This window comes from Solanum pennellii, chromosome 9, assembly GCF_001406875.1.
Source record: "Solanum pennellii chromosome 9, SPENNV200".
In the NCBI taxonomy this organism is placed as follows: Eukaryota; Viridiplantae; Streptophyta; class Magnoliopsida; order Solanales; family Solanaceae; genus Solanum; species Solanum pennellii.
Window position 1 is genome coordinate 34,723,464 of NC_028645.1, and position 23,584 is coordinate 34,747,047.

General features: G+C 33.2%; 1 protein-coding gene across 1 annotated transcript; it reads right to left on the reverse strand.

Annotated features, from left to right (window-relative positions):
- Nucleotides 1-13,401: 13,401 nt before the first annotated feature.
- Nucleotides 13,402-23,492, reverse strand: LOC107030110 (transcription factor SRM1-like). The gene is made up of 4 exons (XM_015231505.1): nucleotides 23,170-23,492; nucleotides 14,156-14,474; nucleotides 13,837-13,949; nucleotides 13,402-13,624 (listed from the first exon to the last, which is right to left on the reverse strand). Exons 1-4 carry the CDS (start codon nucleotides 23,490-23,492, stop codon nucleotides 13,402-13,404), a joined length of 978 nt encoding a protein of 325 aa, XP_015086991.1.
- Between the last annotated feature and the right edge of the window lie 92 nt (nucleotides 23,493-23,584).

Genomic DNA, 23,584 nt, shown 5'->3' on the forward strand with positions numbered 1-23,584 from the left:
GATTTGCATAAGCGTGACAACAAATGAAAAAATAAATCTAACTTGTTCATAAAATTCATATCTCTATAAATTAAAATTTTCAAGAAATAAAAGGATGTTAAAGAAAATTATCGTCAAATATCGGCACAAATGAGGTAGGACCTAATAATCACAAGGAACAATGAAAGAAACCTTTTTGATGAATCAAACAATGGTGATAAGCATCTATGTCTAGTATTCAACCAAAAGGGAAACACATACACATACATATAAATAATCAAGAAAAAGAAACTAGAGAATTTTTGGCAGAGATTAATTTCACACCTGAAAATTGTCCTTAAAATAATCGTAAAGATTCTTGTACTTGTTACTTCACCAAAATAATGAAATGTTTGTATCAGTGTTTTCATAAATATTTAAAGAGATAAACATATCAAGATTAACATAATTGGAAAATTTTTAACCGTTAGTATAATACAAACGCAAAGTTCAAATGTGCTGAGTTGTTCTACCTAATCTTCCAAAACCCAAAAAAATTGTTGTGAGGTTTCGAGGGACATATTGTGGTAATGGCTAAAGTCAAAGAGGGGGTGATCAAAGTGATGAAAAGGAAAAGCTTCCCTTCTTTATTTTTTTTCCTTATTTGCAGATGCCAATTGTTTTCATATTTGATGGCCAAGTGGGGTAAGATTTTCCCTAATAAAGACGACTTACTATCCACAGAGAGATAACTTTGCCCTACAGATTCTTTTATGAATACAATGTATAGATAGACAGTAGACCATACATTAGCAATTTGACTGGAAAACCTACAAACAAAATAAGTAGGATACGACAACCAAGAGATAGTATGAAAAGGTAAGATAAGAAAAATTATTGGATAATTTATTTCTTGGTCGAAGCAACTCATTTTATTGAAAAAAATCCAGAGCATCATCACACAATCTGATAAGACTAGTCTCAACCCGATCCAAACCTATACAATTCCAGTAATATAATTGGATATATTCCCTCTACCGAATTCCTATCTTTTGCAAACAACTTTGTGGAAACAAATGTTCTGTATTTTTAGGAGGATCACCACATAACAAAAAAGATGTATCCTGGAACATATAGTCATCGATCTTAGCCAATCTCTCCCTTGTGAACAGTCTTCTATGCATTGCAATTCAACTAATAAAAATTTATCGTCAGTAAATGTATCTTTTGTTGTAGTGCAAGTGGACTTCAAATAGCTTTATGTAACTTGAAGATCATTTGATTGGGCATTTTATATTTTAAACAACCATCTAGATGTAATTGTTAGACAATTGCTATATTTTTCGAGCTTATTATTTTTACTATTTTTTTACTTATTTCAGTTTAGTGCTTCCTAATTTCTAGCTAGACTTAGTCAACTTTAGTTGCTCAACTTTCTGAAGTTAGTGGCCCCATTTATGGCTGTCAGTGGCTCCTTTAATGGTACTTAGTGGCACATGTTCTTATTTAGTTTTAACATCCACTTTGTAAGTTACTACTAGATAGGAAATGATTATGTTTTTTCCTTGTATAAATTTAGACCTTCTGCAGATTAATACAAAGCTGGAGTTTATATGTTCACTCTATTTTTATTTTTCAAATTAGTTCCTTGAGTATTTTGTTTTAAAAGTGGTATTAGAGACACTAGTTAATCTTACAGGACCAAAAGGTTTTAACCTACAAAAAAATGACATCCAATAACCTACCTCTAAATCCACCTTTCACTTTCACCGGTGAAAATTACCAAATCTGGTCTGTGAAGATGCAAGTTTTTCTGGAAGCCTATGAACTTTGGAAAACTATGACGGAAAATAAACCACTTTCTTCTCTACCAGCAAATCCTACCTTGGCTCATATCAAATCTAATATCGAAGAGAAGGCAAAGAAATCTAAAGCCAAGTCGCTTATAAAAAATGTTGTGGCAGATTCTGTGTTTTACGGTGCAAAAATGCAAAAGAGGCTTTGGATAGGTTAAAATAGGAATATCAAGGCAGCGATAGAACATGTCAAATGCAAGTGTTGAACTTGAAAAGAGAGTTTGAGTTCTTGAATATGTAGGAGGATGAAACTACGAGTAAATATGTTGATGGAATCTCCTTAAGTGTTAATAGCATTAGACTTCTTGGTGAATAATTTATTAATAAACAGATTGTGGAGAAAGTTCTTGTGACTCTTCTTGAGAGGTTTGCGTCTAAGATTTTCTCTCTTGAAGAATCGAAGGACCTGGGCAAACTTTCATTAGGTGAACTAATGAGTGCTCTTCAAGAACAAGAGCAAAGGAGGACTATGAGATGGGGAAATTTCATTGAAGGAGCTTTCTCTGTATAAAAGCAAAGAGGAAAGAAACAATTCAACCAAAAGAATAAGGGCAAGCATGATGGAGGAACCAATAGTGGAGATGTGAAGCAGAAGTTCCATCCGTGCAAACATTGTAAAAGAAATACACAGGTGGAGAAGAAATGTTGGTGGAGAGTTGATTCTATATGCAACAACTGTAAGCAGACAAGATATATATATCTAAGGTCTGCAAATCAAGAGCAAAAGTCTCTGGTGCTTTACAAGCACAAGTAGCAGAAGCTGCAGATGCACATGAGGAACAAATCTTTGCAGTTTCATACTTTTCAGTCAATGAATCCTCTGATTCATGGCTTCTTGACATTGGTTGCATAAATCACATGTGCAATGATGTTGAACTTTTCAAATTCCTCGATGATACTTATAAATCTAAAGGAAAAGTGGGAAGCGGTGAGGCAGTAGAAACCAAAGGCAGAGGTACAGTGTCTACACTACAACAAATTTTATTATTAGAATCGACATTTTAAAATCATATTGCATCACTAAATATCTTGTGAGACGAAAAATAATTCGTCACTAAATGCATGTCTCTAAAACTATACAAGAACGATTTAGTGATTCGTCAGTGAGTATTATATTAACTAATGTAACAACCCTCAAAATGAAATAGGACAAGCTAGAACCTATCATGAGTTATATTAATTAATAAGGTCTTAAAATGATGAATAATAGACTTAGAAGTCACTTTGAAGAGTTTGAAAGTCAAAAGTTGAAGAACGATCAAGACATCTGAAAACTAGACTTGTGTGTCAGCTAGTGTGTCCTTGTTTGTTGTGCATGTTTTTAGGTGTTTTATGGATTCTAAAATCAGTGGGGATGACTCTAGCACCTAGAGGGACATACCTAGGGTCAAAACGTCGGGGAACGACATTGGCGGTGAAAAAAAAGTATTTCATAACTTCCAATGATAATTGCATTAAAAATGACTATGTCTATTTGTTGGATGGTAAGGATGAAACAATAGAAATGTCTAGAGAAATATAATATCGAAGTTGAAAATCAGTTGGGAAAAAGATAAGAAGTGATAAGAATGGAGAGTATAATCTCATTGTGCAGAAATATGTTTGGAAAGTGGAATTATCCATCAAACTGCTGCCCTATTCACCTCAATCTAGTGAAAAACCGAACATTGAAAGAAATGATGGATGCATTATTTATAAGTTCGGGTTTTCCACAAAACTCGTGTGGAGGAACAATCCTTATCGCAAAGAGGAGAATGTGATTAATAAAGAGATTCAGAGGTGTAGTAAATGTCATAGGACATCTACTTCTTTCGAATATGATTTTGTAACATTTCTTATGCTTTCTGTAAACTTGTCCTTTTGGACAGATGGTGTCATTAGCGAGATTGGTTCAATCTTGAACAATCCTATTTGAAGTTGGTTGATCTTCTTCCAGGAAATATACCTTTGGGTTCAAAGTGAATCCTCAAAAGGAAAATAAAAGGCAACGGAACTGTTTACAAATATAAAGCAAGACTTTCTGTCAAAGGTTTTAGACAAAAACAAAGTCTTGATCTTTTCGACACATACTCGCCAGTAACTAGAATTATATTCATTTGGATATTAATTGTGTTAGCTGTTGTATATGACCTCCAAATTCATCAAATGAATGTGAATAATAATCTCTTAAACGGAGAATTCGAGGAAGAAATTTTATATGGAACAGCCCGAGGGTTTTGTGGTTCCTGGTAAATAAATGGACTAAAACAAGCACCCAAATATGACATAAGAAATTTGACTAAACCATGTTGGGAAATTGATTTAAAAATTATGGAAGTGATAAATGTGTTCACATTAAAATCACAAGGTCATTCCTTGTTTGTATATTTTTGATAATTTGATCATCGATAGAGATGCTAATGACATAAATGATGCTAAACGTACGCTAGAAAGAAAGTTTGGAATGGAAAATCTTAGAGTTTCTGATACGATCTTAGGTATAAGAATCCATAGAACTCCATAATGTTTAGCATTTTCACGGTCTCATAGTATTAAAAAGGCACTTGACTAGTTCAAATATTTGGACTTCAATATTGTCAAGTCTCTAATAAATGTGAGATTTGCATTTCAAAAGAGTGAAGGCGAAAGTGACTCCCAATTATATTGTTATACAGTATTGGGAAGTATGATGTATATCACGAAGTGTACGCGATCAGATATAATATTTGCTATTAATGAACTGAGTCGGTTCAGGAGTGATCCCAATCGAACTCATTAGATGACAATGAAAAGAGTTTTGCAGTAATTAAGAAATACTTAAAACTATGTCTTGCATTATAACAATATCCAACAGTATTGAAAGGATATAGTGATGCAAATTCGATTACCGGACAAATGCAGTAAAAACCACGAGTGGATATGCAATACTCTTGGTAGAGGAGAAGTCTATTGGAAATATTCTAAAAAGACATATATCGCTAGCTCTACAATGATCTCTTTGCTAGGTGCTCAACATAAGGTCGGTGAATAAGTTGAAAGACTCCGAAATTTTTTGATAGAGATTCTTTTTTGGCCCAAACCATTGGCATTAGTATGCATACACTTTGACAGTAAGGATGCAATAAGTAGGGTATGGAGCATGATGTATAACTGAAAGTCTCATCACATAGGACATATACATGATACCGTTAGAAAATTACTCTCTAGTGGAATTATCAGAATTGATTGTTGACACAGAATTTTGACCCTCGACGATATGAATAAATTAACAAGCTTTTAGATTCTAAATGATTCGAAATAATAAGATTTACAAATTTAAAATATTTTAAGTTATTTTAAATTAATCTCATCACTTATTGTAAGTTCTTTAGTTAATATATACGATTTGCGTAATTATATATACGATTAGTATATTTTATGTTTATTCAAAAATTGCCTCAAAAAGATTTTACTTCATTTAAATATTTTACTAATTAGTTCGGTTATTTAATAGTCTATGTTTTATATTATTTAGTTTGTAATTAAATTTAGTTATTTTATTTCGTCAAAATTAAGAAGCTCGTTAATTTCTTTTTATTGATTCATTTTATTTAACCTTTAGTCGAATTCGTCGTCTAGATTCGATCAGATTACAATCTAAAATTAGTTGAACTTCGATAATTTATTTCAGCCATTTAAAGGGCCAAATTTGGATTATTTAATCCATCCCAATTAAATTACAGAAACTCATTAACAAAATAACCCAGCAACTCACTCTTACTCTTCTTATTTTCTAACCCAATTACATTTTCCAGATCAAATCCAGCCCATTTCCTTTCAAGTAGACCGGACCCGACCCAATACCCTTCCATTCAAAACAAATAATAATAATAATAATAATAATAATAAAAACGGAAAAGGGCCTAAAATACCCTTGAAGTATTGAAAATGGTACAAAATTACCCTCCATCCACCTATTGGCTCCAAAATGCCCTTTTCATCTACCTATTGGCTCCAAAATACCCTTGTCATCCACCTTTGAGTTTAAAATTGACCACTTTTTTAATTGTTTTAAAATTAAACTCTTTAAATATTTTTTTAAAATACTTGGCATTCAACTATTGATTATAATTTTAATTTATTAATATAATTTATAAACCAACCCACTACCCACTCATTACTAACTAAACCTCACTCAATTAATAATCCAATTATAATATCAAAATCGTCATAAACACTACTAAAACACGATGAAATTATAGATTCTTGAAAATGACATCCAAAACTATTTGAGTCCGAATCGAAACCCCAATTAAATTTAGGTTGAGCCGCTTATTTAGGGAGGACACTTTCTTTCAAAATTAATTAGAAATTTATGATTAAAGGTAAACAAGTAATACATCCCGTATGCACTTTTTTTAAATATAATTTTATAAATATTTATGATTTGTTTTAAAACCTTTAATATATTATTTTGAAAAAAAGTTACCTATGAAGTAACATCACATAATTGAGATGTAACAATAATTAAGATGAACATAGTCAGACTTTCAAGTTTATCGGTGATTTTTATTTAGCCACTTGAATGTATGATAATTTACTTCTATAATTTTTAAAAACACTCAATTGGTAGTAGCTTGCATTAATAATGTGACAGATTTATTAAAAGGAATTTAATTAGTAATGGGTGGGTAATGGATTGATTTATAAATTATACTAATAAGTTAAATTATAACAAATAGTTCAGCACCATGTATTTTAAAAAATATTTAAATAGTTTAAATATAAAACCGTTAAATAAGTGGTCAGTTTTGAACCAAAAGGTGGATGACAAGGGTATTTTGGACCCAATAGGTGGGTGGGAAGGGTATATTGGAGCCAATAGGTGGATGGAGGGTAATTTTGTACCATTTTCAATACCTTAAGGGTATTTTAGGCCCTTTTCCGATCCATTTTTGAATCTTAANTTTGAACCAAAAGGTGGATGACAAGGGTATTTTGGACCCAATAGGTGGGTGGGAAGGGTATATTTGAGCCAATAGGTGGATGGAGGGTAATTTTGTACCATTTTCAATACCTTAAGGGTATTTTAGGCCCTTTTCCGTAATAAAAAGGATACCTGAAACTCCTCCAACGTCTATATCAAGCCGGAGTGCAGACGCGTGAAGGAACGACAACCCACAACGTTCCCCAACGGCTCCCACAAAGCGACAGTAGCGTGCGTCAAAGCTAACGGCGTGAGAAACGTGTGTCTATGTTGTGTCTCATCTTCTTCCTCACTGCAACAGTACTACAAGGCGGCAAAAGCCTGAGGTAGCTGTGTCTCGTCCTTGCGCCTTAAGATCATGCCATGCCAAGCGCAAGGACGTTAGGAAGTGAATCCAGTCCGTCCAACACCGCTCTTTACCTGGATTTCGCGGGTTTTGGTTTGAAAATTCACCCAAGACCCAGCTGTTATTTGGTCCTGGAGGATTTTGAATTAATTTTTTTTTGGGGAATTCCATTTTGTCCCTTTTCCCCCAAAAACCAAACCATAGTTTTCGATATATATATTCTCTTTGGTTTCACTGTAGTGGACAGAGGAAGAAAATTGGGAAAAAAAATTTAGTTTTGAGATTTTTTCCACAGAAAGAACTGAGAGAAAAAGAAAAAGAAGAAACAGTGAGATTTTTTCAGTTGGAAAATTAGTGTGAGGAAAAAGGTTGAAAGCTTTTAGCGGCTTTCGTTTGGCTGGAAATTTTCCTAGTAAAAATACAAAGCCTTTTTTGAGGAACTAATAGCCATACACTCGAAATACACTTCTGAGTAGAGAGCTTCTTGGAGTTTGCCCAACTTTCTTTGATTTCCACTCGTGTTCGGTGCTTGACGTGGTAAAGGTCGTCCTCCTGTTCGCTGTCTTTGTTTCACTGCATCAAAAGAAGGTAATATTCCTTCCTATGTAATGTCTTTTCTTGTGTCTAAAAGATATGTTATTTGGCGTCGGAAAAGTCTGTTTGCATAGTTGTTTTGTTCTTAGTCGTCGCTGGTCAACAGATGCACCGGTGTGACATTTTGTTTAAATATGGTGTCTTTGTTTCGGTTTAAGCTTCAAAATATGTCTTACCTTCACTAGCCTCAGATTTTTTCCCCTTTTCTTTTACTTTCTCTCTTCATTATGCCTACTTGTGAAGTTATTTTCGTTTCTTTATTTGCACATGATCTGTTATGGTTGCTTGAGGTAAATTATCATTATTTATTTATATATTTTTCTTGTTTTCCAGTATCCATTTGTTTATTTCTTGAGTATTAGACATGATATATATTGAGTTGTTCCCATGTTGTGAGGATTCACGTTATGAAACTAGTTTCCTTCTTACTTTCTACGTGTTGAAATGCCTTAGATAGCTATGTATATTTTCGGTATTCTTGTTTCTCACAGAGAGTTGTTTTAACTCTTTCTTAAGGATCTCAAGTTTATGGCTAATATTTGAGTTTCCCCTTTCCTATTTATTTTGTGATCTTTTGCTTTAATGTGTAATAGTTCCCAAAATTGCTGTTCTAACTTATCTGTATGGTGCTATCAAGTTGATAGTTGTTTAAATGGGTTTTATGAAGTGGTCGGTTATTCAGAAGTGACCAAATGATTATCGTCTCTTTATTCCCTGTGAGAAATATATCTTGATCGTTAAATGTTCTTAATCATCATTAGTTTTCATGTTATAAGTTTACTTTGGGATTAATTCTAATTTGCATGCAGTAGCTTAGTAACGGGTTTGTTAGTTAAGTCACTGTGAAGGATATGTTGTTGAGTTGATTACCTTTGAGCTTTATAACTAATTTTAATAAGGAATAGTTCGCTTACTAACTTTATTTCTTCTTTGCATGAACTTGCACATTCGAGTCAAATTTGGACTCCCTTTCCTACTTGAATTCCACCTTGTGGCCGTAAAGGCCCAAATTCTTTCTTCATCGAGTCAAGCGGTCCCTAGAATCGACGAACAGATCGTGGAGTCAAAATTTCAAGAAGTCGGAGATTTGAAGAAGTTGGGCCAAAAGGGGCTCTTTTATTTTTAAAATATTGGATATTATTTGGGCCTAAGCCCTTTTGTATTACTATTACCTTGAATAGTTTAGGACATGTACAAGTCGAGTGGGCCTAAGGCCCACAAACAAAGGGTCCAAATACCGAATCAGGCGGACAGAAACTGGATTTGGACCCAACTCTCTCTCTATCTCTCTCCCTCTCCCTTTTACTTTACCGTCTAGTTTTTGTTGATATTTGTTATTAGTTTTATGGTCGAACCTTCGAGATCCTCAAGCAGCGTTGTTATGTTTTATCTGCCAAGCCTAAAATCGATCGACTTTAAATAGACTAAAAATGATAATAAATAAGTTTGCAAGTTAACATAATTCACTTAGTTAAAAGTTGATATTTCAGATATATCTAAGAATTAAAGTTATTTTAGCCAAGCAAGTTAGTTGCCCAGAAAATCGTATTAACGGATATTTTAGGTGCCTTAAACACCTTCCTAAAATATAAATAGGAATCCCCGAACCCCTTTAAAGTTTTCTTAAGCTTTCTGTTTAAATCTTCTTGAAAACTAAGTTTTCTTGATTTTCCTTAAAAAATTAAGTGGCGACTCACAAATAGTCAAAAAAACTTATAAAAAATATTTTTCCGAATAAAACACTGACTATGTAAAGTCAAAGGATAACGTGTGGGATCCACTTATAGAAAAGGCCTAACTAGAGAGAAAATTTAAAGATCATCAAAGAAAATGAGTTTACGGCTTAGGAGAAGTCATCATGTGGGTAACTCTATCTAGCAGACTGGAGATCCCAAAAGGTAGATTCAAGGAGAAAAACAAAGTTCTGACTGACGGTTCGACATTGTCAACAAACTGAATCCATTCTTATTATAAAGACAATGTTCAGGAACAACGATACGATATTAAGGCTTGGTAATGAGTTAAGTTAATAAAGCTTAATGTTAAATGATTTGCTAAGTTTGGCAGATTTGACCAAATAGTATATCTATGCGACAACACGGTTAGAAATCACATATGTGAGTATGAAGTGTAAAACGCTTCAAAGATAATTATTGTCAAAAGTCTATTCTCTATACTCCCATGAAACCAGGAGGTGTTCATAGTTGAAACGAACACAATCATAAGAACCACAAAAAGTAAAGGGTAAATTGTGTGACCTATGGTTGTGTAGTTATATGCCAAACCTCGACGGTTTAAAGATATCACATCTACCGATTGATCGAATATATACGATATATGTTCACTATGGAAAGTCAAAGGGAAAACCTACTTATTCAGATGCAAATTCTTGATTGTGAAGTACACATACTTGTCCGTTTCTTTGTCTTGGAGTCATTCCATTCATGGGGGGATTGTTGGGTTTTAAAATGTATGAATGGAAAATGAGTAGATGCAACTTTTATGAAAGGTTGCGATCTTTCCGAAAGATTGTATTGACTTTTCCAAAGGTTTGTGACCTGTCCGGTAAGGCACAATAAGAATCTCTTCACACTATCCTTTGTTTTCTATAAATTGAGGGATTTCCTCTCATTTTAAAAAAACTGATTTCTGGATTTCTTCTACTACGACTAAATCTAGTATTCTAAGTGTACTTTACTGTCGTTGAGTGGCTCGCTGACACCAGCGTTTTGGGTATCAATACACTGGTGATTGACATCATTCTATAGTGGAAGGACATATTCGAAATCAAACCTCGCATACTAGAGGGGAATAATTTTCTTAAGGGGACATTGTGCATTCAGTGGGCTTGATCCTCTTTCTGTTGGAATGAGTAAAATTCTTCAAATACAAATTTACAATACTATAAACATTTGTTGATGTAATAAAGTGTACATTGTAAACTGATTAGTTTCAATCCAACCAACTCTAACCTCCTATAATCAGTCTCAAATTTAGACATGAGTTTCTCTCAATATTTTGAATCTTTTGATATATTATTGACTCAATGATTCACATTTGCGTCATGCCAATAAAATTTTTAAAAATAGTGAACGTGATAATGCAAGGCCAGTCAATGTCTTAATGGGTCAAAACTTGCCATAGCCCTGGCCCAACTGTCATCCCTATCTGTTACGAATTCTAAATTGGTGAAACTTGAATGTAAATCACTAAATAGACAGTACTAACATTTAATATAATTACCCTTTGCGAAAATGAAGTTTTGAATTCAAACATATTAAACTATATGCATTATACACAATATTTCATACACTATTATGATGTTCCCAACCTAGTCTGAATACCATTATTCTTTCCTTATGAGGCAGAATGCTATGAAGTTTGCTTTCTTTGTGATGCTTGCTCTTTATCTACTGAAGGCTCACAAGAATGAAGAATAGAACATATGTCATTTTGTTCCAGAAACTGTTCCGCATTTACGAGAATCACTGGCGCAAACTCAAACACTAGTTTCTGGCACTGCAAAAACACAATCGCGTATGGACAAAAAGGTTGAGTGTGAGATATGAGTAAAAACAACCACATAGATAAACAGGTTTTGTAATCTATTTTTCGCAACGGAAAAAAGGGGGCAGACTTGACTCAGCGCACCCTAACGATACATCCAATACCAATTACAGTTAACATGCTTTTAAGAATTTTCAACTGAATTTCATAGGATAGAAGATAATGGATACATAGCATAGTCTTTATATTCTTCAAATTAATAACATAGTCTTTATATTCTTCAAATTAATAGCATAATCTAGTTTATCCAAAGAAGAAAACTACAAAAATTTTAGTCAACAAAAACCAGACACAATAAAATATCACATGGAGTACAAAACTACAAAAAATAATTTTTTTGTCTCCAAACAGAATAAAAATACTCTTAGATTATCACAAAAATATGCTTTTCTTTTAAACTACCCTTCCAACTATAACATTTATACTATTTTATCAAACAAATATGTGCATCTCTAATTCTGCAAACTAAAGAATTTTAAAGACATTACTTTTTGCCAAGGAAAATTCATTTAAAAATCATATGATTTGCAGATCTTTTTCCAAAGACATACATAATAAATATGAAAACTGTTGACTTTTAGAAAGTATTTTCCTCCTTGGATAAATAATAAGAGCGTTACCAAGTGTAATCTTTAACCGAAATACCACCTATTCTTCTAGTACATTTTTCACTTCGAACTTATTTAAAAAAAACACCGAATTCTAGAGAAGTAATGCATTAATTTTTTTACTTCCATGATCTATTTCTCTCAATCAGTAGAATACAAGAAATACAAAAAGTATAATAATTTCCTCAAGATTGTTGTTCATCTTGTATTCCTAAGATACTTAGAACATAAACTTTGAAGAACTTGATAAAAAACAACAAAGTTCAAAGAGTATTTTCAAAAGTAGAAAATAAAACTAGTAGAGAAAATAGAACCAGAAACAGATCAGAAACAACATACAAAATATTTTTCTTAAAGAAGAAAATCGAGTCCATTGAATGCACAATGTCGCTTTAAGAAAATTATTTCCCTCAGGTACCCCAGGTTAATGGAATATATCCTCCAGGATAGAATGATCTTACTCACCGAGGTATCGGTACCTAAAACGACGGTGTCAGCGAACTATTCAACAACAGTAAAGTACACTTAGAATACTAAATTTACTAATAATACCAGAAATCAAGAAAATTCATTTTTCTTATAAAATGAGAGGAAATCCCTCAATTTATAGAAAGAAAAGGTAGTGTGAAAAAGTTTTTATTGTGCCTTACCGGAAAGGTCACAACCCTTTGGAAAAGTTTCAATCATTCGAAAAGGTCACAACCTTTCATAAAGGTCACAAATTTTCATAAAAGTCACAACTCTTCACAAAAGTTGCAACTCTTCATTTTCCATTCATACATTTTAAACACCAACATGTTACAAATACCCACTAAGGATAAGGATAAAATGTTTTCTGTTGAAAAAGGTTGTTAAGGATAAAAAGAGTGTCCTTTATATGCAACAGAATGAGAGTATACAGGTCCTCCATGGGAAAACAAGAGCTTGCCGAAATATCATTCTTTATTTCCAGGGTTAATCAATCGGTAGTCCTCCAATTTCCCCTTGAATGTTTATATATAAGAAATAGCTTATGCCACTCAAATTACCCCGGATTGAAAAATTAAAACACGCTTGGATAGGAGTTTCTTGTGTAAACATTCAAGTTGACAATCGTCATCTTGACAGTCAAAGAACTTTAACATGATCAAAGTGCTAACTGATGTATGGCCGTTAAACTACTTTAGTCCTTCATACATATCATGTAGCAGAAAGTTCTTAATGCACATAAAAAATAAATATTTTGCCCTTAATTTATACTAACTTTGATGGTAACTCTTGTACCAATAATCAATTTAGGTTTGAACCAGAACACTCCTTAGTCCCTCAAACAGTTACAAAAAAAAGACAAGAACTTTGAAAATAGTTGCAAAGTTTTTAATTGAAAATTCTCAACCAAAATGCACATGTCTAGCAAAACTGTCTAAACCAGATTAAGAATAGGTAAATGAGAGCAATATTTGTCTAACATAATGGATTAAATCTTCAAAAATCAAGTGCAGCAAATCATAACATTTGATCTGTGAACAGGTCATACAAATTAAATAGTCAAGGGGGACTGCCAACATTCACAAAAGTGTTCTGACCTGATAGCTCGCCCCCAACAATTGTTGTCATCTGCTCAGCATTGGTGCTTTCTAGAGGATACATGCTCTCATTGCTACTGTTAGGCACTTCTTGTGATCCTCCACAATCAGGTCCAATCATGTCCATGGTGTTTGGAACTTGAAAAGTTCCACGGAATTCAGCATCCACGCTAATTATATCAATACTACAACAAAAATGACCATTAGTGGCATTTAATTCTTAATTGCCGCTAAATATATATTTTTAGCGGCAATTGTCACAATTTGTATATGTCCCTAAAGCCTTTAGTGACATTCGTTCTAAGGGAACTTAACTAATGCCCGTAAAGCCTTTAGCACTCTTTATTAGTGTCAATATTTAATGCCGCTAAAAGTTGTTTTGTTGTAGTGCAAGCACGCTTGGTTTTGCTCCTTCTCTTCTGTCCCTTTTGTGGTTCTTGTTATCACACAATGCCCAGATATACTCTTCCAGTCACCTTTTCCATATTTGCCTAAGCCTCGAGAGATGATCTATTGAAGGAAAAATAGAGAAATAAGTTATTATCTAGGAAACAAGATCGCAGGACAACATTAAATTAAAAGTTTTACCCTCTCAAAGCCTTCTGCGTGCACTGTGTAAATTCATAGAAAACACGCAAATAAAACATTAAAACATAAATGACCAGACTCCCCAAAAAGGAGAGCAAACAATCCCTCAAAAACTGTACACAGGAAACCAACCTGTGTTCCTCTTCTGTCCAATGAGTCCCTCTTCGCCATTCAATATATGCTTTCGTACTTTTGTTTCCATTGCTTTGCATTTTTGGATAATTGGGTAATGGAACGTGCCCAGAATCGATGACACATATATCTTCTACGAGTATATTGTAGTGATCCTTGATATCATCAAGTGATTTCCCAGGAAGTGCTTCTTCCATCTTCATGAATAGATTGTTATCATTAACGTAGATCGCTAGGGTATTCTCAAAGATTTTATCCTCATCCCTAGTCCAGAAGGAGCTATTGCATGTCTGATCGATGCTTTTTTTTTTAGATCTACAAGGAAAGACTCAAGCATGAAAAGGGAAGTTCTTAAAGAGGATTCAGCAAATAGATGGGTGCCAATATATGAAAAAAAAAAACACCATAAATATTAGACATCTATAATAAGATCTTCCTGACAATAAGTAAACAAAAACAATCGCAGCAAGGCATGTATTCTTTTAAATCAGTTATGGATACTAAGAGAAGTAATGAGTTTCTGGTAAAAGGAATAAACATGAAGATCCAAGTGGTATACTACCCACAAAAGTCCCCAGAGATACGAAACATATCATGAAAACATCTACGTTCTTTACATTTTCTATTGGATGGAAGGTCTTATAATAAGAAAGAAGAGTATAAAAAAGAATTTATTTGTCTCAAGATAGGAAAAAACTGATATCACTGAAGTATATAATTTTGTTCTTGGCAGTGACGTTAAAATAAAAAATCTATGGCCCTGTACCAACTAAAGTGAAGGAAATCATGTCAATCCAACACATGTATTCAAAAGAAATTTAATACGTACAACTTTCTCTCCTGAAAAAGTAGAAACTTAACTTGAATGTAAGCAATATTATATACGATAGTGTAATTTCGCGTCCCTTCATAATCTACCCTAGAATCCAAGAGATAAGTCAATCATTATGAAATTGTCAATACAGTTTTTCTTGTTACTTTTATACAACTTGAAATAGACAAAAAGAAAAGGAAAAACCGAGAACCCTTGTCACTCAACCTAACCATTTAAAAACTAGGGAACATGCAATGACAAATTATATCCAGGACAATAAATCAAAAGGAAAGGCATACAATTTTTTTTTCCTTTTTTTTGAGAAATACTCAATTCTCTGCGTATAAACTTTCAACAACGGAAAGCATTTCAAATAATTGTCCTTGACATAATTTCGCTCTCTCGTAAGATAATATAAACAAGACAAATCTCATGATATTCAAGTTGATGAGTATCACTTTGCATATCTTTAGAATCTACCTCAAAACCAATATACAAATCAATCATTTTCTTATTGTCTGCAAATCAATTTTCATTTGAATAGAAGATTTGTAGAACAAACAATCTATCCAGTGTAATTCGACAAGTAAGGTCTGGGATAGTATAGTGTACGTAGACATTACACCTACCTTTGGAGGTAGAGAGGTTGTTTTCAATAGAACTTCAGGTCAAAGAAAAACCTATTAAAGAAGATCGAAAAAGAGAATATTTGTGTAATCCCACAAGTAAAGTTTTGGATGGTAGAGTGTACATAGACCTCACCCCTACCTTGGGAGGTAGAGGGACTATTTCCAATAGATCCTCGGCTCAAGGAAAAATATACCCAGTGCAATCTCATAAGTAAGTTTTGGGGAGGATAGATTGTACATAGACCTCACCCCAACCTTGGGAGGTAGAGAGCTATTCACAATAGACCCTCGGTTCAAGGACAACCATATCAACGAAGATCCAAAAAGGGAAGATTTATATAACAATAACAACAAACCAAAAAGGGAAGTCATAAAAGATCTTACTTTTTGTTTTTAGATAACTAGTAATATATATCTCTATTAAAAAAATTCAATAGACCATCAACTTAAGGATAAGCATGCCAAAGCACAAAAAAAAAGAAGGAAGATTTGCATAACCGTGACAACAAATCAAAAAATAAATCCAAAATAAATCTTACTTTTTCATAACATTCATATCTCTATAAATCAATTTTCATGAAATAAAAGCATGTTAAAGAAAATTATCATAAAATATCGGCACAAATGGGGCAGAAACTAATAATCACAAAGCACAATGAAAGAAACCTTTTAGATGAATCAAACAATGGTGATAAGCATCTATGTCTAGTATTTAACCAAAAGGGAAACACATACATATACATATAAATAATCAAGAAAAAGAAACTAGAGAATTTTGGGCAAAGCGATTAATTTCACGCCTTAAAATTGTCCTGACAATAATCCTAAAGATTCTTGTACTTGTTACTTCACCAAAATAATGAAATGTTTGTATTACGGTTTTTTTTCAACATTTAAAGAGATAAACATATCAACATTACTTTAATCTGAAAATTTTTAACCGTTAGTGTAATACAAACAAAAAGTTTAAATGTGCTGAGTTGTGCTACCTAACCTTCCAAAACACAGAAAATTATTTTGAGGTATTGAGAGACATATTGTGGTAATGGCTAAAGTCAAAGTAATGAAAAGGAAAAGCTTCCCTTCATTATTTTTTTCCTTATTTGCAGAGGCCAATTGCTTTCATATTGATGGACAAATGGGGTAAGATTTTCCCTTATAAAGCCGACTTAGTATCCACAGAGAGATAAGTTTGACCTACATATTTTTTTTAATACAACGTATCGATAGGTCTACGGGAAAACCTACAAACAAAATAAGTAGGATACGACAACCTAGAGATATTATAAAAAGGTAACATAAGAAAAATTATTGGATAATTTATTTCTTGTTCGAACAAACACATTTTATTGAAAAACATCCAGAGCATCATTACAACATCTCATAAAACTAGTCTCAACCTGATCCAAATCTATATAATTCCTCTAATATAATTTGATATATTCCGTCTATCGAATTCCTATTGTTTGCAGACAAGTTTGTGAATACAAATGTTCTGTATTTTCAGAAGGGTCACCACATAACAAGCATGATGTATCCTGGTACATATAGTCGTCGATCTAAGCCAATCTCTCCCTTGTGAACAGTCTTCTATGTATGCAATTCAACTAATAAAAATCTATTATCACTAAATGTATCTTTTGTAGTAGTGAAAGTGGACTTCAAATAGATCTGTTTAACTTGAAATCATTGTACTGGGCCTTTAGGTTTTAAAACATTCATCATCTAGATGTAATCTCCCAACTTTTAAAAAAATTATCTCCTGCAACGATAAAAGTGACTTAATAGTGTAAAAGATTACGTATACTAACAGAGCATATTACTTGAGCTAGTAAGAACAAAAAAGTAAAAGAAAAAAAAATTGAAATCATCAAGATTCCAAATACCGTCAAAACTTCTCTAAAGGAGAAAAAGACAAGACAAATATGATAATAGAAAGATAATTGGAGATCAAGGAACATGTCTTTTTATTCATCAAAAGTTTACTACATATAGAGACATAAAGTGTTGTCGAATCCCTGAAATCCTGGAAATTGACTCCCTGTTCTGTACCTAAATCAAGCTCCACCACATATTACAATATATTCTACATTCTAGAACTTTGTGTAGGAAATATATAAGGAAAATAATATCTTTAGAGAACGGTCAAGTTTATTATAGTCTACTTAAGTCCACTTGAGATGATTACAATCATCAATTACATCACTATTTATAGTACTCAAAATAGAAAACAAAAAGTCTTGCACAAATAACTAAATACATACAATTTACTAGATACATGTACTATGAAATTCTAAAGAGACCTCTTGAAAAACTAAGAGACAATTTTGGAAGACTAAACATTGATGCATTAATTCCAACAGTCCCCCTTAATCCATTTGCTTGATAACTCCAATGCATTCTCGAAGATAGCAATATTTTTCTCTAGAAAGTGCTTTGGTGAAGATGTCAGCATGTTGTTCTCCTGTCTGACAATAATGCAACTGAATTTCGCCTTTCTCTTGTGCTTCTCTAATAAAATGATACTTGATGAAAATATGCTTTGATCTTTCATGGCTGGCTGGATTCTTGGCAATTCGAATTGCTGATTTGTTATCACAATACAGAACAGTCCCTTTTTTTTTTGTTTTTCACCAATGTCTTCAAATATTCTCCTAAGCCAAATATCTTGAGAAGTAGCCTTGGATGCTGAAACATATTCTGCTTCGGCAGTGGGTTGAGCAACAACACTTTTCTTTTTTGATAACCAAGAACAAATACTTGATCCAAATAAGAAAGCATAACCAGAAGTACTCTTCATGTCATCTATACTTCCAGCCCAATCACTATCAGAATAACCAGTTAAGTTCAAATCTCCACCAAATTTGTACATTATTCCATAATCCGTTGTTCCTTGAAAGTAGCATAAAACACGCTTTGCAGCTCCAAAAAGCACTTGGCTTGGTTCTTGCATGAATCTGGATAATAAACTAGCAGCAAACATAATATCTTGCCTTTAGTATAAAGTGAGCTATTAACTTTCTTTTCTCCATCATCTTTTCTAAACTTCTCATTTACTGCTAACGGTATGTCCACAGACCTGCAATCCATCATTTTGAATTTTTGAAGAATACTTTTAGTATACTTCTTTTGAGAAATGAAAATTCCTTCTTTCACTTGAGAAACTTCGATGCCCAAGAAATAATTTAGCAACCCAAGATCACTCATTTCATAAGATTCCATCATATCTTGTTTGAAATTTTTCATCATCTTTACATCATTTCCTGTAAAGAGCAAATCATCCACATGGAGACAAACAATGATAATGTTGTCATGTTGTTTCTTCACATACAAAGTGGCTTCACTTTTACTTTCCTAAAAATTATTTTTCAGAAAGTATGTATTAATTTCATTGTACCAGGCTCTTGGATCTTGCTTCAGCCCGTAAAGAGCTTTTTTAGACTGTACACCTTTTCTTCTCCCCCTTGAGAAAAAAATCCTTGAGGTTGCTCAACATAAATCTCTTCATCATGTTTTCCATTCAGAAATGTTGATTTAACATCAAGTTGAAATATCTTCCATTTCTTTTGTGCAGCAACAACAATTACAGTTCTAATTATCTCAAGACGAGCAACTGGAGAGAAAGTTTCATAAAAATCAATACGTGGTTTTTGTGTGAAGCCTCTAGCAACCAACCTTGCTTTGTGCTTTTGGATATCTCCTTCCTGATTGAGTTTGATTTTGTAAATCCATTTTAGACTTACAAATTTCTTTCTCTAGGAATAGCCACAAGCTCCCAAGTAATATATTTTTTCAATCATTCAAATTTCTTCTTCCATGGCTTTCTTCCAAACATCATGCTTTATTGCTTCTTTAAAATTTTCTGGCTCAACAGCGGAAAAATTATATCTTTGATAAATGTCACTCAACATTTTTGTTCCTCTTGGAGGCGGTTCTTCATCATTTAGAATCTGGGATTCTCCCCCTTGAGAGACATCTTCATCTTTTTCATCATCTTCTTGATTTGAAGATATAATAGCAGTCTTCTGTATCTTTTTGTCCTCCCAATTCCATGTTGTTTTTTCATCAAAAATGACATCTCTACTAACAACAAGTTTGTTAGTTTTGACATCGAGAAGCCTATATCCTTTTGTCACATCACTATAACCAAGAAATACACATTTTTTACTTTTTTTCCTCCAATTTTGTTCTTTTCTCAGCAGGTACATGAGCATAATAAATACACCCAAATTTTTTTAAAATGACTTACAGAAGGTTTAATTCAACTACAAGCTTCAACTGGTGTCTTGTCCTTTAGTGACTTTGTTGGACACCTTTTAAGGATGTGAACTGCTGTATGCACTGCTTCTGCCCAAAAATATTTTGGCAGCCCTTTCTCATTCACCATAGTAATGGTCATTTCAACAATTGTTCTATTTCTTCTTTCAGATACACCTTTTTGTTGAGGAGTATATCCTGTTGTAAGTTGCTCCTGAATGCCTTCATGTTTGCAATATTCTTCAAATTCTCGACTTGTGTACTCACCTCCTCGATCACTGTGAATGGTTTTGATGCTCCAATCTTTTTTCTTCTCAACAAGGGATTTAAATTTCTTGAATGTAACAAATGCTTCTGACTTTTCTTTCAAGAAATAACCCCAAGTCATTCTTGATAAATCATCAATAAAGATTAGAAAATACCTTTGACTTCCAAGAGATGGAGTCTTCATTGATCCACAAATGTCGGTATGAATTAGTTCCAAAAGTACACTTGCTCTTCAAGACACCCATTTTGGAAAATACTTCCTGTGTTGCTTTTCCATTATATAACTTTCACATGTATCCACCTCAGTATGTATCTCAGGAAAGCTTGCACCATGTCCTTTTGCTTGAGAAGCTTTAAACCATGAAAATTCAAGTGACAAAATCTTTATGTGCCAAAGCCATGAATCATCTACAATTTCATTTTTTAATGCATCGTAATGAAATTGCAAAGGGAAGTTTCTTTTTATCATCTTTACTTCAACAAAGACTTGATTTGGCTCAATTTTAAAATAAATCCTGCAATAATTATCTCTAAACACAAGAGAATAACCATTTTCCATGAGTTGACCAACACTAAGCAAATTTTTTTCTAAGTCAGGAACATAAAACATCATGAATTTGCCTACCGCTTCCTTTCATGTTGATCGAAATAGTGCATTTACCTTTCACATCAACTAAGGCTCCATTCCCCATCTTCACTTTAGTAGTGATGCTATTATTAATTGAGAGGAAAGCCTTTTCATCTCCAGTCATGTGATTACTACAACCACTATCAACATACCATTCATTGCTTTTTATTGAAGCATCAGATTTAGAAGAAAAGAAAAGGTTGTCTTCCCTTTCTTCCTCCTGTTTTTCACAAAAAATTGCTCGCTCCCGTTTCTTGTGCCAGCAATCCTTTTCAATGTGGCCAAACTTTTTACAAAAGTTACATCGGGGCTTGCCTTTGTACCAACATTTTTCTGCATTGTGATTAGTCTTTTTGCAAAATTTACAAAAAAAAACTAGAGTTTTTCTCACCTTTTTCTTCAACCTTCTTGGAAGAACCATCATGATCCTGCTTCTTTTTTGGCTTGTGATTCTTCTTCTGATGATTTTTTGAGAAATTTTGAGAATTCTCATTTGTTTTAGACTGGAAAGCCATCTCTTTGGGTTGATCTTCACGAATAAATCTTTGCTTCTCGTGTGCACGAAATGATCACACTAGCTCTTTGATGGAAAGCTTAGAAAGATTTTTCGTCTCCTCAGTGATAGCAACGATGTACTCATAATTTTCTGTGACACTAATTAGAATCTTTTCCACAACTTGTTGGTCAGAAATTGTATCACTATGATTTCTCATTTCATTACAATATTCATGACTCTTGTGCAATATTCATCAATTTTTTCAGATTCTATCATCTTTAAATTTTGAAACTCCCTTCTAAGAGTTTGAATTTTTATAGTGCGTACCTTTTCGTCACCATACACCTCAGTTTCCAGAAAATCTCAAGCTTCCTTTGCAGTCTCACAAGTAGCAATTTTTGCAAAATATGCTCTTGAGACTCCCATATGGATTTTTCTCAAGGCTTTTGCATCCTGATGATATTTAGCCTCAAGATTTTTCATCTCTGCTGTTGTAAGATCACCATCGTTGTCTGACTCTTAAAAGTCATTTGCAACAATAGTCCACAAACCTTCATCTTTCAAATGTGTTTTCATTCTTATCTTCCAGTATTCAAAATCAGTTCCATCAAAAAATGGAGTAAGAACAACTGTAGAATCAGCACCTTCATTTGTTTTGGATGTCATATTTTTTCTTCACCTAACCACAGATTAAGAACGAAAACCTTCTCTTGATACCAATTTGTAGGAAATATGGAAGAAAATAATATCTTTAGAGAATGCTCAAGTTTATTATAGTGTACTTAAGGCCACTTGAGATGATTATAATCATCAACTACATCAGTATTTATACTACTCAAAATAGAAAACAAAAAGTCTTGCACAAATAACTAAATACATGTATCACAATTTACTAGATACATGTACTACGAAATTCTAAAGAGACTTCTTAAAAAACTAAGAGACAATTTCGGAGGACTAAACGTTGATGCATTAATTCCAACACTTTGCAGTACACATAATTCAATAGTTATAACAAAAATATCCAGATAAAAGTACTAACATGAAAAAATTTAGCATCACATACAAAAAAACAACATCCTTCATCACTCCTTGATGCAAGTGCTGCTAGATACTTTATGCTTAGCTCTAAGAAACTCAAATCTTTATTTCTGTAGCGCTTTTCTAAAATTATGAGCTAGTTGATCTTCACAACGATAATGCAAAATATGAACTTCATTTTCCCTTTCAACTTCTTGAATGGAATGGTATTTAATTTTAATGTGTTTAGTCTTTCCATGAAACAATGGGTTCTTTACCATGGCAACAACAATTTTTTAACACAAAGGACTGCAGTTGCTTTGCTTTGATGAAACACCAAGTCAATCAAGATTTCTCTCAATGATAAAACTTGATTAACAACATCGGAGGCATCAACGTACTTTGCTTTAGCTGTTCATCGAGACACATACCCTTGCTTCTTTATGCACCAGCAAATAACACCTTATAGTGAAACAGTATGAAGTAATTTTCATGTCGTCTTGTGACCCGATCCAGTCACTATCAGTAAACCCCAACAATTTCATAGACTTCAGTTGCTTTGCTTGGATGAAACCCCAACAAATATTCCTTGAGAAGATTGATTAACCTCCTTTCCAAGAAATAAGTCACTTTCCCCAAATGATTCATTTCAAAGACCTTCTTTATTTGCTCCCTGAAGTCTGTGATAGACTATGTCTTGTTGCCAGTCACCAACGGGTCATCAACATAAAGAGAAAGAAGGATAAAATCATCATTTTAAAGTCTAATATACAAGGTTTGTTCATTGCAACTTCTGTTAAACCCCAAATTCAGTAAGTAGTTATCAATTTGTGCATACCAGGCCCTAGGTTCCTCTAAAACCTTGAGGCTGCTCTACATAAATTTTCTCTTCAAGATACCCATTAAGGAAGGCAAACTTAACATCCAATTGAAATACTTGCCACTTGTGGTGTGCTGCAACTGCAAGTAGAAATCTGATGGTATCGAACCTTGCAACTAGTGCAAAGGTTTCATGAAAATAAATTCCATATTGTTGTGCGTACACCTTCACAACAAGCCTTGTTTTGTACTTGTTTAGTGTTCCATTTAAATTCATCTTAATCTTGAACTCCTTCAAGAGTACCTGTGTTTTATTCTTGTTAATCATATTGGACTCCTCCTCTAGGGAAGCCCTCCATTCGGGAATTTCCAATTCATTGTCTACATTTGTTGGATCCAACATTTGCGATACTGCATCTACTATATATATATACATATATGTGTGTGTATATATATATATATATATATATATATATATATATATATACACACACA

Bases quoted from the DNA above. Each gene is read 5' to 3' on its own strand.
- LOC107030110 (XM_015231505.1), bottom strand. From the start codon at position 23,492: ATGTTGGATCCAACAAATGTAGACAATGAATTGGAAATTCCCGAATGG. The intron at 14,475-23,169 runs GTATCTTGAAGA...CTTTCCTTGTAG, and splicing joins AAGTTTGCCTTCCTTAATGG to ATCTAAAAAAAAAAGCATCG. The intron at 13,950-14,155 runs GTTTCCTGTGTA...TTCCTTCAATAG, and splicing joins CAGAAGAGGAACACAGGTTG to ATCATCTCTCGAGGCTTAGG.